Source organism: Protomyctophum bolini, assembly GCF_963924005.1.
Source record: "Protomyctophum bolini genome assembly, chromosome: 5".
In the NCBI taxonomy this organism is placed as follows: Eukaryota; Metazoa; Chordata; class Actinopteri; order Myctophiformes; family Myctophidae; genus Protomyctophum; species Protomyctophum bolini.
In genome coordinates, this window is record NC_137866.1 from 11,635,829 (window position 1) to 11,652,349 (window position 16,521).

A 16,521-nucleotide genomic window follows, 5' to 3' on the forward strand; every position below is an offset into this window, starting at 1 on the left:
GAGAGTCACCTGGTAGTTCCACAGAAGGGGAAGACCTGCAGAGCTCTGGACAAACAGATACGGTAAGTACATCATGGCAATGTGAATAGTCTATACTGTGAATTGTGAACACTCGTACGCACACACACACCTACATAACTGTTTTGCTTCTTTCAGGAGCTGATGGAGCCCGATTCTGAAGCATTGACAATGAACAATGTCCCTTATTCCCCACACCTCTTACCGGAAAACGTGCAAACTCTCAACAGAACAACCAAGGTGTGTTAATTGTCATTGGCTGATGCTACAGTATGCAAATCATTGTTTTTCAAACTAACCTTTTCACTCACCAAATGACAGATGCCTACCAATGCCTTCAACTTCTCTGTCATTTTTACTGCAGTGTCTTGGCATACTCAAGTTGATACTGCAAATGGGCTTGGTGGTACTGATGGGGCTATTGATGTTCTGGTGGGCCAACAACAATCAACTAGACTGGCTTAGCTAACTTGCCTTAGCTTATTTTTTTCTAATAATAAATAAATAAAAACATTGTAATGTATTAATCGTATTGGGGGCAAATTTGGTAATGGGATGGGAAACTATATGGGAAATATGCACAAAAAGCTAATTTCACCCACTTTTGTACGTGTAAAACTGTGATGTGAAGCCGATTCTGATTTGTGAATTAAATATATACAATCTACAGTACAAAAACACGCATTTTTCATAATAAAGGTCTCACTTAGATTATTATTATGATGTAATTTGTGTCTAATGTTAAATATTAACAGTTGCAGTCTTGTTGCCAGCAGGTGACGCTGCTCACCATCTCTATGCTCAGCATCCATCCAAAAACCAGTCCATCCAAGCGGAAGCGGAAATGTATTTAAAATACGGTAAACAGACGTAGGGAGCGTTTGGTTTTAATCCCTAATCTCTGACCGACCGTCACATTAACGTTCCGTTGTTCTACAAAACGAACACCACCGATCTGTTGCAGTGGGCGGTTTCTGTCAATGTTGTTGTCTTTACGAAGCCGTTAACAATTTGAACAACATAGCTGTTTTAGCTTCAAAAACAGACGTCAAACCTAAATCTCCAAACCATGTCCTCCTCGTTGAGTAGCAAGTCCGATGAAGAAATACGCCACATGCTTGACGATTATGGCATAAAACACGGTCCTGTGGTCGGTGAGTTGGTAGATTTGGAATTTAAGTCTTGTTCTTAAATTTAGCGCTCAATTAACGTGAACATTAGGCAAATTTGGCTATTTAAAGTAAGCCGCAGCCCGGACGCCTTTACTGTACATATTTTTCTTTTTGATTATTACTAGTTTACATGATGTTTTGCATAGTAGTAGTTGTATATTTGTCTGTCACATGCTTCAATTAATTCATTACACAGACAGGACCCCAGGCCAGTAGAAACAAGCCTCCTTTTTTGGGTTCAATCCTTTTAACATTGTATTTTTGTATTAAACTTTAACCAAAAGACCCAACTTTTTCCAGAACTATAGTGAGTTACAACAAGATCACGTTATTCAGTTAAATACATTATTGCATATGTCACACTCCTTTATAGTCAGTACCAGAAGTCTGTATGAAAAGAAGCTGAGAGAAGCCTTGACCAAAGAGAAAAAAGCCAAACCAAGCCCTGATAAAACATACTACAGAGAAGAGGGTGAGTACATACATGTCATGACGATTATAACTTTACAATTGATTGATTGAAGTATTTATGAACAGTTTGCAGAATTACAGTACATTTCAAGCACACCTCAATACAAAAAACTGTTAACTGTGAGTGGACGATCCAATAAAGCACTACACTCGTTTACAAAAGGGTCCACCTTGTTCAATTCATCATAACATTTAGAGACATACAAATATACACTTCTATATAGCCAAAAAACAGGAAATCATCATCAAAGGATGTAAAAAGGGAAAATAAAACATACAGTGAGCGAAAAAAGGGGTGGGTGGGGGAATCAGATTTTATGGGGGCCAGTTTCGAATTGCAGCCATCTGTAGGTGCCTTTTGAGAGTGGTTTTGAAGGAGTCAAGGGATTCACATGTCTTAATGACCGTTAGTAGGGCAGATTCCACATTTTGGTGGCATAGGAGCGAAATTAATTTAGAACGTAGTCATACCTGTTGAACAATAACATGAACATTTAATTCCACGTTTGACCTTATTTTCAATTTTTTCTCATTTCAGAAGAGGAAGTCACCTATGTCACATATAAGTTACCTACAGTAAGTATCTATGAATTAGCTCTCTATGAATATGCATGGTGTAATAACATATGACTAAATGAATAGTTCAATGTTCATTCAAATATTGCCAATTTTGCAGGTTAGAAATGACGGTTTGGAAAACAGGTGAGTTCTCCCAATTTAATCCTATGGTTCACATTTATTATTGATATTTAATTTGTTATTAAAAATATTTAAAAATAAACACATTTATCCACACAGACCTTACATGAGGTCAAGACCTGGACCGCAATACACTGAGAGGGAGTTTGACGATGAGTAAGTCCTTTTATCAAGTCATGATTGGTACAATCATTGTTTTTCACTAAATGAATCAGCAGTATAAAAACATTCTTATACTTATATATTATATACTTCTCTTCCAAACAGGAGATCCTATTCCAGCTCAAGGTCTGAATACGGTGGAAGGGATTATGTCGATGAGTAAGTGTAACAATTAAGGCAGTCCGACTTGTACTGTATACACAATACATTTGGTTCCACAATACAGTCTGGTTCTGGAGACGTTAACCCTACTAAAAACAACAACTCTTATGTTGTGTTAAATAATTCACTGCTGTTAGGTGGAAACCTTTTATATCCAAAACTGTTCCTTTTGTATTTTATTGGGAAAATAGCCGATCTACAAGGTCATCACAACGCGACACGTCATGTGTAGATCTGCTGTTTTCACTACTTTTGTGCAACACTTGTATGAAGTAGGGCATTGTAGCGATGTAACGGGATATATGGGAATCGATAGTATATATCAAAACCGACCTGTCCTCTTCAAAATGGACAATGACAAAGATGTCATTAAGATAAGTAAATCCTGAAGGCCTATTCATAGTCTGGATTTTCGGTGGTGAGGTGACCACCGCTCCGGTGGTGAGCTGACCACCGGAGCTGAAATAACGTTGAGTGGTGGTGAATAAAAACAGAGAGAAGGGCTGGAGCGGTGGCGGTAGTTTGCTCTTCACCGCGGCTCGTGACGTCATGTTGTAGTTCGGTGGTCACCTAACCACCGAAAATCCAGACTATGTATGAGCCTTTAGTCCCTGCACTCTGGCCGGACACTGACCAATTGTAAAAGGCCCATGCAAGGCTCCTTATAAGTCAACTTAAAGAGACAACAAATCTAGATAGTGCCTTTTACAATGTAAACTGAGGGGAAAGGAGAGGGACCACCCAGACTTTCCTGTTAAACATGTTGTAAACTTTACAACATGTTGATGCGTCCACAGTATTGGCCCTAACCAAAGCACAAGGGGAGAACAAATAATGAGGATTAAAAGTAAACTGCTTATGCTATTATATTCTGTGATCTGAGAATGTCATTGTCATGGTGTTTACTACTGTACTGCAGTAATATCTTAACTGACGTTTTAAATGTGATGATTCTCCAGTAAATTACATTTCTATGATTACTGACTCTCTTTGACCTGTCATGTTTGGTAGCGGGATAAGTCTATTGTAATTAACAAAGAGGTTAGCTTTGATCTAGTCTTTTCCAATGGATACTCAGATTGGCTTACCCAGTTCATAGGTGTCACCCCCACATCGGCCTCAAACGCCGCCCACGGCGGCAAAAGATGGAGAACTCCTCCCTCTCCATATACAGTAAAAGATGGACTCCTGCAGTTCTCGATCTCTTCGACTGCTTAGCTCTTCTCTGGTCTGGCTGCTTGCACTTCCCGGGCTTCTCTGAAAACTACCAAAGGGGGGAAAAGTATGCAGGCCCGTTTTGAACGAAAAGCCTCAAATCATGAACTCGGCATGCAATTTAATGGAATATATCCCACCCTTTTCACATTGGCCTGTTATAGCGCCACCAACAGGTGGATTTTTGCAAAACAAATTTTTGGAACAAAATGCCTCAAATCATCCACTTGCCAAGAACAAATGGCACCCTTTTCACATTGGCCTATAATAGCGCCACCTGTAGGCCACAAACTGACCTGGCCTGGTGGAGACCTGTGCCCCGAGGGGCACTTTTTCTAGTTATGCACTATTTTGGTTTTGGAATAGCAGCTCGGTCATCTATGATGTTTCCTTTACCTCCCGTTTTTAGGCGCCACCTCTATGATACACCACCACCAGCCACATACAGAAACATCTCCTGTTCAACACCAGTAATGAAATCTACTACCAAGGACACTGCAGAGTCGCCCCGTGAGTCCAGTCTGATCCCTCGGTGGATTCAGTTTGTGGTCTTCTTGGCAGTGGCGGCTTTTCTCTACTACGTGTTCTCCAACATGGAGGCATCATATAGTGAACCTTTCAAACGAATTGATTGATTTAAATGTTTTAGTGTGTTGGGTATTTTGTTGTTCATCTTTATATGTGACAGCACTTCTGTGTAAATAATGCATGCGTTTAATAATTGTTGTATACAGCAGCGATGCAATGACAGGTTATTGACTGATGATTTTAGTGTTATTCATATAATCTTATACTGGTGTTCGCCGTCGGTTACAATTTGTTAACATGGCAAAATCTCTAAAGAACAAAGCGGAATTAGTGACTGAGTGTGCCTAGTGGGCAGTGGCTCAACGAGTTACTTCAGGCAGGGAAGCCGGATGACCCACAACCTGACACAATATGTCCAGTGAAATTACATGTGGATGATGATGGGTCGTTCACCTACAAAAGTGCCTTAACATTTATATTAGATACTTTTTAGATTTTATTTGGGAGGAATAATTCAATAGTTGATTACAGTATTTTTTTTTGCCGTACCATATGCATACAGTATTTGAGCCTAGTGTTTTCATTGTTCCTCAGATCACTCTTTGTATAATCTTACAAATTTTGTGTTGTTGTTGTTTATTAAATAATGAATTAAAATTGATTAATACTGTTTGTCTGATGAAAATTAGGTGCACCCTAACTTGACCCAGGGTGAAGTTAGGCGTTAAAAGTGTATTGCTCAGGGACACTTAACACATAGGTCGATACGTGAACTGGGGGCCTTCTGTTTCCCAGGCAGGCGGCCCCTCTAACCATTCATGGACGACACTTTTGGGAATGTTTAGTGACGAGGCAAATACAAAGACTTTCAAAAGCCCAAGCATCAGCATTTATTTGGTACTCCACGCAAGCAGCATATCAGCCACACCATAATGTCAATGAGAGCAGTAGCAGTCAGACCTGACATCTTTACAGCAGGCCCGTCCTTGTAGAAAGGCAGCGTTTTTATACCCTGTAAAACTAGCTACCCCCAAAGCATACCCTGTCATGTCACCGCATGTGAAACTAGTCAGTATCACGTGTTCCAATCACCATCCACAATGCTGCACCAAAAAAACTTTTATACAAGAAATACTGCAGGCCTATACATTAGGGAAATACAGTAAACTGACAGGAAAAATGTTCTTCATACACAAGAGTACACTCTAGCCACTAGGTGCAATTTTTTTATGTAAGTTATATTGATCATGTACTCACCCTCTTCTCTGTTGTTTTATCAGGGCTTGGTTTCTAAGTAAGATCACATCGATCACTTGGTACTGTATACAAACTTGAGTGAGAATACCAGTTATTCCATTCCGTTTAATTCACAGGAAGGGCAGCCAATTGATGTAAACCACTTTCTACATTATCTATAAAAGCTATTCATCGGTAGGTCTAAATTTAAACAAATTTAAACTAGCTGTACAAAAATGAAAAAGAAAAACATCAATTACAATGAACGTGCCATTTTCCAAAGCAAACCAACCGTTGGTAATGGAAAGGATCTCCGTTTAACGGAGTGTAATACACTTACATGTTTAATAACAAACTGCCAATGACTGCAAAAATGCATGGAAGGGCTACTAAAAAGTATAAAACACCTAATCCTTTAAGGATAATTTATCAATGGAAGCAAGGACATAATAAGCTAGTGGCGCCCGCCATTACAGTGTTACCTGGTAATCATTTTAAAAAGAAATTGTATACATAGTCTATACACAGTGACCTGAGGAACACGTTTCACAGTCAAGCTTTTTGTACCAATAGTATTTTTTAGCCCCTACATCTGGGGTTCTAGTAGTAGCCAAGCCTGAGTGAATCTGAAGTCCAGCATGTCCAATGGTGACTCCAACCCATAGTCTTGTGTAGCTCTAGGTAGAGTTAGGATCTTGAAGATAATACAGTGCATAATACTAAGAATAATCATCAGATCCAGTCTTTGCCAGTACTGAAACGTACAGTAGTATGAAGAGGCGAAGAAGGTTAGTGTTTACGTTAGAGGTCAGCAAAGAGTTGTGCCTTATCTGGACTGTCCTTGAAAGGTCTTGTTCCAACTTGTGCCGTTGCCATTTCCAACATTTACAGACAAAGCTGTTTGGTTCTTTGGAACATGGTCTCCTTCCTTACCAAGCCAAGAAGGGCTGTCAGTGACCGCTGTTTCCAGAGGGTCATCCTCGCTGGCAGCTTGGTTCTTAAGCTGAAATTAACACAAGTCTACACTGCAATGAGCTACTTCTGCACAATACACAATACACAATACATACAATACTCAAATACAACATCATTCAGTGGAGCATGCATGGATGGTATCTCGCCCCTCGATTCCTTTCCGCCGACCTCACGCCGACCACTCGGTGCCGCGGTTCTTATATTCTTTATTTTGTTTTACTGAGAATAAGGTTAGAAATAAGTTCAGGGTTAGTTTTACTGGGGTTAAGTTTAGGAATAAGGTTAGGTTTAACCGTTTAAGCATAATTTACTTAGGTTACTTTAGGAATACCAGGCTGCGCAGTTCCGCCGGCTGTACGCCCGGGGCAAGTTGGTAAAGGGGCGACTCGTTTGGTATTCACATGGATACTATGTGCTACTATGAATAAACGTAAACAATGCCATACCTTTAGGTGTCTCCAGTGTGGTCTGCACATCCCCATCAAATCTTATTAATGGATAAGGCAACGTAAGTGTTATCCACACCTGTAGAATAAACCAAACCTTGAATTCAGTCAATGCTGAAGGAGAGCTAAAAGTTAACTCGACTTATGTAGGTTAAGCCTAATTTCTAAGTAAAAAATAGCACATTTTCAAATGGAAACTATGACACTACAACGAATGATTAATAACTTACAGGTTCTGGTCTCCCTCTCAAGTTCAGAAGGCTTCTTCTCCTTCTTGCACAGCACTATGGCTATGATGATGATGACGATAAGAGCTACCACAAATATCAGACCAGACACCAACCAGCTCACCACCATGGGACTCAACACTGGGTCTGGGTCTGAGGTGAGGAAAACCACAGACATTACATCATCATCATAATTTTTTGACCGTTTTTGAGATCATGGATTCCACAATGCCACGCCAGACTTTCCGGTCCTTCATTGCCATCCCCAGTTCCTGCTTACTGATGTGTCCCTAGCGATGACATCAAGGAACGGTTTTCTACCTCTGGTCTGCTTTGAGGCAGGACTCCAGAGAAGAAGGGAAGATATAACCTCATTATCAGCTCTGTAGCCGTGGCCGGCAAACTGTGTTCTTCTGGATCGGACTAGTGAAGAAACACGGGGAAGGTTGCCGTATATTAGATTAGTCGATGGGTGGCTCTTCCAAGACATGTTGCGCTCTCATTAGACGGCGGGTGTAAGTGCCATCCAACCGAATTCTCTAGTTTCTTTGAAAGTGTCCATGTCTCGGAGCCAGAGTAGAATCGGCTCAACGGTCATCCTAAATATTTTTACTTTTAACATCAGACATTACACTACTGTCCATCACTACCATTCTTGATGGAGAAAACAGCCTGCATTAAATGGATTAACATAGAACACAGACATTAATATGAAATAACAAATAAGCTATTATGGGAGGGGGCCAAGTTATAGAGTCCTTGGGAATCCGGTCAAGTAAGCTTTAAGTGGATAATTCATTTGATTATCTACCCTCTGAGATTTACTGTAAGTAAATCTTGTCCACCACAAGAATGTGTCAATAGCTTGTTTAACAGTAATGTCCAGGAACTATATTTTGCGCACATTCTTTTGTAAATATCAACTGCATTAAGTATGGTAAGCTCTCTGTAAGTACCTCACCTCTGATGGATATAGGCAGGGGCTGGCTCTGTCTGGAGACAAAAGTACGTCCCCCTAACTGGACCCGGTACTGGCAGTAGTAGTAGCCCTCATTGGAGCTCTGGGCACTGGCGAAGGTGAACGTGACAGAGGGTGTGAGGGCGGGCAGGGACTGGCGAACAGTGCCATTGGAGCGAATGAGGCGGAGCTGGAAGGAGCCTCCAGGGTATTGTTGCTGGCTGGTGCAGGTGATGTTGAAGCTATGCCCCTTGATGACAGAGCCAGCCGGGGCCTCAGTTGATGTGTTGTACCAATGCTGGGGAGTCAGGAGATCCACTGTGAGCAGGAGAGTGGAGTTTGTTAGTCTGTTCAGTTCAGAAAATGTAACTGGAGTTTGTGGCACGCTTGCACAAAGTGATTTCACCCACTATTTAATACCTGATGAAAAGTTGTGATGTGACAATAAACTTAATTTAAGGTTAAGACAAGAGGCCATCATTTGGACCATACGTGATAAGTGATTGGCAGAATTCTATCCCAATTCAAATTTATAATATACAAGGTATTCTGGCAAGTTAAATAATGTAGTGGAAGTTTCAAAATGTTTCTGTATTGAAATATTCTGCAATTAGCTGGCCCATTTTTATTCCACACACCAATGGAACCATATGTTCTCACCCTTACATAGTAGGCTACAGTGTAGCTCTGGTCCATAGCATTAATGCTTCGATTCTGCGAATTTCTTTCCTGCATTAAGGCTATGGGACTTTCCCTATTAAATCACAAATCGAAATCAGACCAGCCTCTCCTCTTTAGTGGAAATCTCACGAACGTTTGACCTACTCACCAATACAAACACGGGTTGTGTCAATAGAAAGCCTACTTTCCTTAGTGGACGCACTCTGAGCCCCCCACCACACGTATAAACGGTACTTTTTGGCCAAAAAGGGATATTTTTTCACCGGAGGAAAAATATCCTCTATGAGGCAGTTCTCTGGGCAATATCAGTAGAGGGCGCAGCGGAGTAACTAAAAAAGTTTTTTTTTCGGTGGAAACAAAATCCCTTTTTGGCCAAAAAGTACAGTTTATACGTGTGGTGGGGGGCTCAGAGTGCTTCCACTAAGGAAAGTAGTCTTTCTATTGACACAACCCGCCTTTGTTTTGGTGAGTAGCAAAAACGTTCTTTTTATTTACACTAAAGAGTAGAGGCTGGTCTGCATTCATGCGAGCGGCGGAAGTTGAAAGTAACATAGCTCTAAGGCACGCATTAGAGCTATGGACCAGAGCTAGCTACAGTGCAGAAATGACTCACCCACAGTGATGTTGATGGAGTTGCTAGGAGGAGAGCTGAGCAACTGAGATGGCAAGCTGCCCTTGATCCTGTACAGACAACTGTAGCTGCCCTGGTGGGAAGTCTCCAGTTCAGATAGCGTCAGCTCCACTCTGGTCTGGCTCTGGTCCACTCTCTGAGTCACCAGTGGCGTGGACACACTGTGCTTGTACAGGTGGAAGTCACTCAGGTGCCGACCCTGTGGGACAGTGCAGCTGAAGCGAACAGACTCCCCGCGTTCGAACACGGTGTTGGGCGTCAGAAGGGAGAGGGAGGGTAACAAGAGAGGACCTGGAAGCAGATCCAGGTTAAATACAGAACACTGTCTGAATTTATTTTGATTCTGTGTTGTGCGTTGCATCGAATGAGTTCAAAACAAACAATACAATATATTAAGTCCCATATCATGGTCATCATTCTTATGAATATCAAAGCAATCGGGAGCACTCACCCGAGCATATAACTCCTGCATCGTTCCTGTGGGTGCAGTGGTGTTCACTGTGGAGGACGGTGGCACAGTTTGTCAGACTGGTCTCGTGTCCGGAACACAGCGTATGCCACAGCCAGATCACCCCACTGCCCGGACCGAATGCCGCATGCTGAAGGGCAGACTCGGCCAGACCACAGCCCAGCTCTCGGCACGCCACGTCAGCATCCACCAAGTTCCATCCACGGTCACAAACTGTCCCCCACTGGTAGTGCTTGAGTACCTCAACTCTGCCCGAGCACTCGTCCCCATTCACCAGTCTGACACGCACGCCGTCTGCCGACCAGAGAACATGACTCTCAGAAGCAGGACAGGGCAGAAATGACTGGGTATAGATATTGTACATGTTTGTAAAATGTATGTAGAATTCCAATTTCCTTACCACCAGAAGCATCGATTCCATCCCACAGGACAAAACCTATAGGTGATTGGGAAGGTCAGAAGAAAAATAGCAATGTTATCATGCGGTCATGTATAATTAAATGACATTCATTTGTTAATACAGTCCTTTCTCACTATTACATTATTGTGTTTATATAGCAGAGACAATGGACAGTTCAGTAACTGTCCCAGAATTGGCTACAGAAAACATCGAATGCAATCTGTAGTCCCTGGCTGGACCTTACGTGGATGGAAATTTGAATGTACAGTTGTGTGTGGGACTGTCTGTAAATAAAGTTCTGTTTACATATGCATGCCCTTTCCTATGGTATGTGACTCGTGAGTGCATGTCGCGTCGGTGTCACGTTAAACGACGCTACAGCATGTAATAGACGGGGACGGGCATTGCGTAATCAGAACAGCTCAAGAGCGAACTTATAGCTAACCACCCAGCCAAGCTCTTACCTAATACTGAAAGGATGTGGAGAATCCTCAGCATCTTTCACCCTTCCATTAGACCGCAGGATGGGTGGGATGATGATCACGATCACTGATGATAATGATGACAGCTGCCCAATGCGGGTTTTCTCAAATAACGTTATACGGTTATAATGCAAAACACATTAGCTTCCGTACTAGCTGGCTAACACGGCTAACAGCTCTGCTGCTCCAGCTAACCAGCCGATCTAATATCTGGCATCATAGACAGTTTTAGCGAGAATGGATGGAATGAATCCACGCGCTATAATGCTCTAAAGTAGCGGCTGCCACACAGCCCAAGGAAGCTCATGATGGATGGATCCAGGCATCATCCAGCAGCATCGCGCTGAAAAAGTAAACTATCAACATGCCTCCGGGTGCGTCGCAGTGACGTCATCGTGTTCGGCCGTCCCCCTATTTTAACGAGGACAGGTAAAATTAGATTACAAAGTGACTTACAGTATGTGTTGGGGATTTAATCGTCTCTAGTGTATTTACAGTAATGCAAATGCACATAAAGCAATAGCCTAGGACGCGACGCGTCAAAGGTGACCATTAAAGGTCAGGGTAGCTCTGGTCCATAGCCTTAAATGACTTCTAAGGTCAGGGGTGGGTCTGGGTTTTTGATTGATTGATTGAAATATGTATTAACAGTTTGCAGAATTACAGTACATTTCAAGCACAAACTCAATCCAAAGACTGTTAACTGTGAGTGGACGACCCAATTAAGCATTACACTTGTTTACAAGAGGGTCCACCTTGTTCAATTCATCAAAACATTTATAGACTAAATAGACACTTAAAACACATGGTTCGTTGCACTCCCTCTGGTGTTGTACTGTGGACTTCGTTAACATTAAGGAAGTAAGGCCCAGAATTGGACACATTGACAGCAGTGATAGAGCCATTGCAGCGACCTTTAAAGAATTCTAGATGCCAGAATTCTGACACTGCTGCAAAACAAATGCACACTGGGTAAACACCTCTCCCACATGCAGTCAACAATGTAAACAGATTTAACTGTATGTAATGTGTTTTTTTGTTGTTATTATTATTTTTATTTAATTTGTTTAGTATTTATGCACATTTCCTGATGTTTCTTTGAAGATTTTGTTAAGTATTTGTGCTGCCATGAGAAAAAACTATGTAAACCGATGTGGAAGGGGAATGGAATATTTTTGTCTATAAGTACATTAAGATCACACTAAGCACACACTGTACCTCTGCATTTGACCCATCCTAACAGTAGGTGCTATTAATACAGTAGTTAGGGGTTAAGGGTCTTGCCCAGGGACATTTTGACATTTCCAGATGGCCTCCCTATACCCATTCAGCTATATGACCACGAGGAGTGAAGGCAGGTGCAACAAAGTTGTTGCCTAACAGGAACAAACAATTCAGTTCAGATTCTGAACTGCATGCACGCGTGCATACCCAGATTTGGCTCAAACAGGGGAATACATTTATTTATTTATAAAATGCTCTCAAAGAGCAACTATGGACAGCTGCAATTCAAAACTGGCCCCTATAAATTAAGTCTGCGTTTCCCCCCCCCCCCCACCCCTTTCTCCCCATACTGTACATGTATTTCCCGTTTTTAATTTCTTTATATGATTTCCTAGATGATTTTATAGAAGTGTATATTTGTATGTCTCTAAATTAAAATGGTGGACCATGTTGTAAATAAGTGTAATGCTTAATCATGGATCGTCCACAAAGTAACAGTTTTTGTACTTTCGTTTGAAATGTACCCATTCTGCATACTGTGAAATAAATAAATTCAATCAATAAGACTTGTATTGTATTATGTGTATATTATATCAATATCATTGTAGGCCTATAATATCTTATACTGCAGTATATAACAATGTATTTTTACTACAGTCAATATTATCACGTAAAATAGTTGAGGGAAGAATATGAGAGTTTAGGTTTTTTTTTTACATTTTTTTTGTAAATAGTATGATGAAATAAGACACACTGAGGTCATCACAATGGCTGTGAAAGCTATGATGTTACTATTATTATATCTATTAATATATATTATTAATAATTATATCTGATTATATCAGGCCGGATGTGTCCCTTCTCCTACTTTGCTGACCGTAAAGGGAACATGCCTGTTCTTATTTTGACAAAACTATGGGTTTTTATCCTTGTAAACTGTATCATTGCCTCTTATGTCATTATTGTGTGGTAGAGAGAAAATAAATTCTCCTTACTACAGACAGAGGTCACTCACAAACCTCAGTCAGGAATAAACTAAAAGTTCAGCTATTTGGGGAAATACTCAAATAAAGCCACATTGCAGAATTATTGCAAAATAAATCACTCACAGCATTTTAACAAGATCACAGAAAATGTACACTTTACCACTTCTAAGGTAGACATGTTTATTGGCCCACGAGGGTTGAAAGGGCGAATGTTTTGTTTGAAAACAAAAGCATAGGTAGGTACAGTATAGGTAGGTATAGGTAGGTGAAGTGGGTGGATGGATGGATTGATATGAGGACAAATATTGTGCATAAAATACTGTAAATTATAAAGAAAAGTCTGTGTGCAATCGTGATAGACTGCAGGAGTATAAAATCCTGTACTGATTGCAAATATCTCCTAATAGAAGACTATATGAACCCACAGCTATCGTCTATGTGCCTTAAATGTAAAGTCTCATAAAAGTATTTCATATCATAATGTTTGTAATAATTTATAATCTGTTCAATAAAAACATATTTGACAAAAAAAAATGTAAAGTCTCGGTAGAGTCTCGGTAGAGATCTACACACACAGATATGCAAGACATAGGGGGCTGGATTTTGAAGGTGCGTTTTACCATGTGGTAATACATAAATTGGCCTCGCTCTGCGCACAATCGTATTATGAAAGCCTTATCGTCCCGTGTTGAACGCACACACATATGGAATACGACGTTGCTGAATATTTTAGCATTGTGGGAGTGTCCATATGTTAATTATTTTCGCTTTGCGCAATTTGCTATTAAGCCCCTTGACCTGCGCATAACGATTAGACGTGGGTCTAGGCACCTCATAAACGCAAAAAGAATTTAAAGCACTGTTTGATTTTACACTTGAGCGGCTCTGGGACGCTGCTGGAGTGTTGCCAAGTCTGTTTATTATAAGCGGCTTCTTTTTCTGTAAAGTTGCTTGTAAATATTGGTAGTTGTGGTTGCTTTTCTTGTTTCTAAAGGTTTCTCCTAATGTTGTTTAAACCAGTGATCCTCACACAGCACATTCCCATGTCAAGGATCCCCAGATTAATGCATTTGCCCAACTTAAGGACGGCTAATACAAAAATGTAATTAAAATGTTACTTTTGAAAATAGCAGATCTACCAGCTCACAATGAATCACATTCATTCATTAAAACTATGAACTCTGACTGCAGGCGGATATATAATGATCATTATAACAATGTGCAAGAAAATATTTAAAAAGATGGACTTTATATTTGTGGACAATCAAAATATGTTTTTTATTTTAATGTGGTGTCATTAAAATTAATCTGGATATAGCAGACTCACTATCTAGAAAATAAAAACATGGCACTTCATTTAAAATAGGTTACAGACCCCTGTTATAATGCGCTTATTTTGGGATTATTTTTATAGACCTATTTACTTGTTTCTATGAGACATGGCAACAGCCAGCAAAAGACGCATCCATTCTTTTTGAAAGGTTGAGATTAGAAACGACCATAATTATTTCATTTCTCAACCTTAAAAATAAATAAAAACATCTCCATAATCCTTGAGAGGTTTGCTTTCATACGCTGTATCACACTCGATCCAAGTCTTCTTCAATAAAATGCTACGAGCGAAGACCATACCATCACGGGCATACGCACCACGCATTCAACTCATTACTCATTTCAAATATAATATAATTATAATTTAAATTAAAATATAATTTTACTGGTGTTTCTCAATAGAAACAACTTATTTTGAGGCATAAAGGTGACAGCATGCAGTGCAATAGGAATAATTAACCCAAATGTGACAAAGTCATATGTCATGTCTTCTATGGTGCCAGCCTGAAGAAATGTAATAATAACGATCCCCAAAGTGCGCATTCCGTATGTGACATCAGCTGACTGGTAAAGAAAATAGTACGGACATGTTGATTGGGTAACTCTCAAACACGCCTTAAACACTCCCATGACTAATTCAAGGCCGTTTTGCGCACTCCACGGGGTGTCGAAAGCGCTTCTTAACATGCTTAAAATTGCAATATGACATACCTCACGCCCCCAGCTCATATTACTGTAATAGGTAAAACGCACCTTCAAAATCTAGCCCCCAGGGTGTGGTGATACATATGAAGTCTTTGACTCTGGCCCTCTGGGTCATCGATTCAAGATGCAACTATTGTTGCTAGCACTGCATCCTTACATAAATATGCTGCATAAAATATGTCTTGGATAAGTGACAAAGCTCATACTAAAACTAGTTGGCATAGGATGATTATGGAGTGTTTTACTCTTGAATACTTGACCTGTATGCTTCACTCTTCATGGAGATATGGGCTCCATACCTTCGGTTCTCTAATAACACAGTGGCTTCAACTCTTTCAAGTGTTTTTCTTGATTAATAGTGTATTTCAACTTCTGTAACTTGTCTATGGTGATGTGGTAATTATACCTCCCCTTTCTTGCTCTTTAATAATGTATTTATAATGCATGCCTTTTCCTCATCATTTATCTTTGTTGTACTTGCAATGCAATAGGCCTAAGTATATTTATTTTGGGGGAAAGAATCTAAATGGAAAACCAACCAAAAATAACATGTACATCTTTTTTTATTCTTTCTTTTTTTAAGGAAAGATGTGCGCATCAACACCTACAGTATGCTTTATTTCCTTCCCTGTTCATGTAGAAAACACCCTAGCTTGCACCAGCTACTGCTACAATAACTGGCAGAATCTAGTTCTGGTTGGTGGAGCCACCCGATGTAGGCTACTATGAATCACCTCATAGTACAGCGGGTGGTGGAGCATAGCAAGAGTATTTTGCAATAATTCTGGCCATGTCGACAAATGATTTCTTCACTGTTACTGTATATGTAAATATTTTACACTAATAGATAATTAACACTTTGGATTTGACTGTAATTTAGTGAGTAGGTGGAGGGTAGTATTAAAAGCATTGTTATAAAATAAAATATACATCCATGGTGTTCCAGTGTAAATGTGAGTGTGACAGTCCTCTTATTTTCATTAAAGTTTCTTTAGCTGTGGTTGGTTATCATAAGCAAGTAAGCCTTGCCGAGCCATGGCGTCCCCCTGGACATGACGCTAGTATGTCGCAGGGACGTACCCCCAATCCAACCGCTGATGCTGAGTGCCAAGCAGGGAAGTATTGGGTTCCCTTTTTTTTCTTTTACCAGTCTTTGGTATGAGCCGGCCGGGGATCGAACCCCGACCTCCCAGTCTCAGGGCAGACACTCAAACCACAAGGTCACTGAGCTGCAGCCCCATAAGCATAAGCATGCAGACACTTAAACTGAAGGGAAAGAAAGGAACAGTGATAGTGTTTCACTTTGTTCTATTTCATTTCATACAGTATTTATCATAAACTA

General features: G+C 40.5%; 2 protein-coding genes and 1 long non-coding RNA gene across 5 annotated transcripts; 2 read left to right on the forward strand and 1 right to left on the reverse strand.

Annotated features, from left to right (window-relative positions):
• On the forward strand, positions 1–518 carry LOC308316362. The gene is made up of 3 exons (XR_013964156.1): positions 1–62; positions 157–258; positions 383–518. It is a non-coding gene; the product is annotated as an uncharacterized lncRNA (long non-coding RNA).
• A 48-nt stretch (positions 519–566) lies between these two features.
• LOC308316327 (uncharacterized protein) lies at positions 567–5,094 on the forward strand. The gene is made up of 7 exons (XM_080764883.1): positions 567–1,172; positions 1,564–1,662; positions 2,200–2,237; positions 2,338–2,363; positions 2,460–2,516; positions 2,628–2,681; positions 4,309–5,094. The coding sequence occupies exons 1-7, from the start codon at positions 1,088–1,090 to the stop codon at positions 4,532–4,534; spliced, it is 585 nt and encodes a 194-aa protein (XP_080621009.1). The 5' UTR covers positions 567–1,087; the 3' UTR covers positions 4,535–5,094.
• Positions 5,095–5,209: 115 nt separating this feature from the next.
• On the reverse strand, positions 5,210–11,301 carry LOC308316326 (uncharacterized protein). 3 transcript variants are annotated; one of them, XM_080764880.1, is made up of 8 exons: positions 10,915–11,301; positions 10,451–10,486; positions 10,033–10,344; positions 9,564–9,872; positions 8,273–8,587; positions 7,315–7,464; positions 7,085–7,163; positions 5,210–6,666 (listed from the first exon to the last, which is right to left on the reverse strand). In XM_080764880.1, exons 1-7 carry the CDS (start codon positions 10,946–10,948, stop codon positions 7,120–7,122), a joined length of 1,200 nt encoding a protein of 399 aa, XP_080621006.1. In that variant the 5' UTR covers positions 10,949–11,301; the 3' UTR covers positions 5,210–6,666; positions 7,085–7,119. The 3 variants fall into 3 exon arrangements, with proteins under 3 accessions (XP_080621006.1, XP_080621007.1, XP_080621008.1); XM_080764881.1 differs by having other exon boundaries at positions 5,210–6,683; XM_080764882.1 differs by lacking the exons at positions 5,210–6,666; positions 7,085–7,163 and having other exon boundaries at positions 7,319–7,464; positions 8,268–8,587.
• Positions 11,302–16,521: the final 5,220 nt, after the last annotated feature.

Excerpts from the sequence above, each read along its gene's own strand:
- LOC308316326 (XM_080764880.1), bottom strand. The coding sequence starts at position 10,948 with ATGCTGAGGATTCTCCACATCCTTTCAGTATTAG. Across the intron at positions 10,345-10,450 it reads TGGAATCGATGCTTCTGGTG|ACGGCGTGCGTGTCAGACTG; the intron begins GTAAGGAAATTG and ends TCTGGTCGGCAG. Across the intron at positions 9,873-10,032 it reads TGCAGGAGTTATATGCTCGG|GTCCTCTCTTGTTACCCTCC; the intron begins GTGAGTGCTCCC and ends ATCTGCTTCCAG.
- LOC308316327 (XM_080764883.1), top strand. The coding sequence starts at position 1,088 with ATGTCCTCCTCGTTGAGTAGCAAGTCCGATGAAGAAATACGCCACATG. Across the intron at positions 2,238-2,337 it reads TCACATATAAGTTACCTACA|GTTAGAAATGACGGTTTGGA; the intron begins GTAAGTATCTAT and ends CCAATTTTGCAG. Across the intron at positions 2,517-2,627 it reads GAGAGGGAGTTTGACGATGA|GAGATCCTATTCCAGCTCAA; the intron begins GTAAGTCCTTTT and ends TCTTCCAAACAG.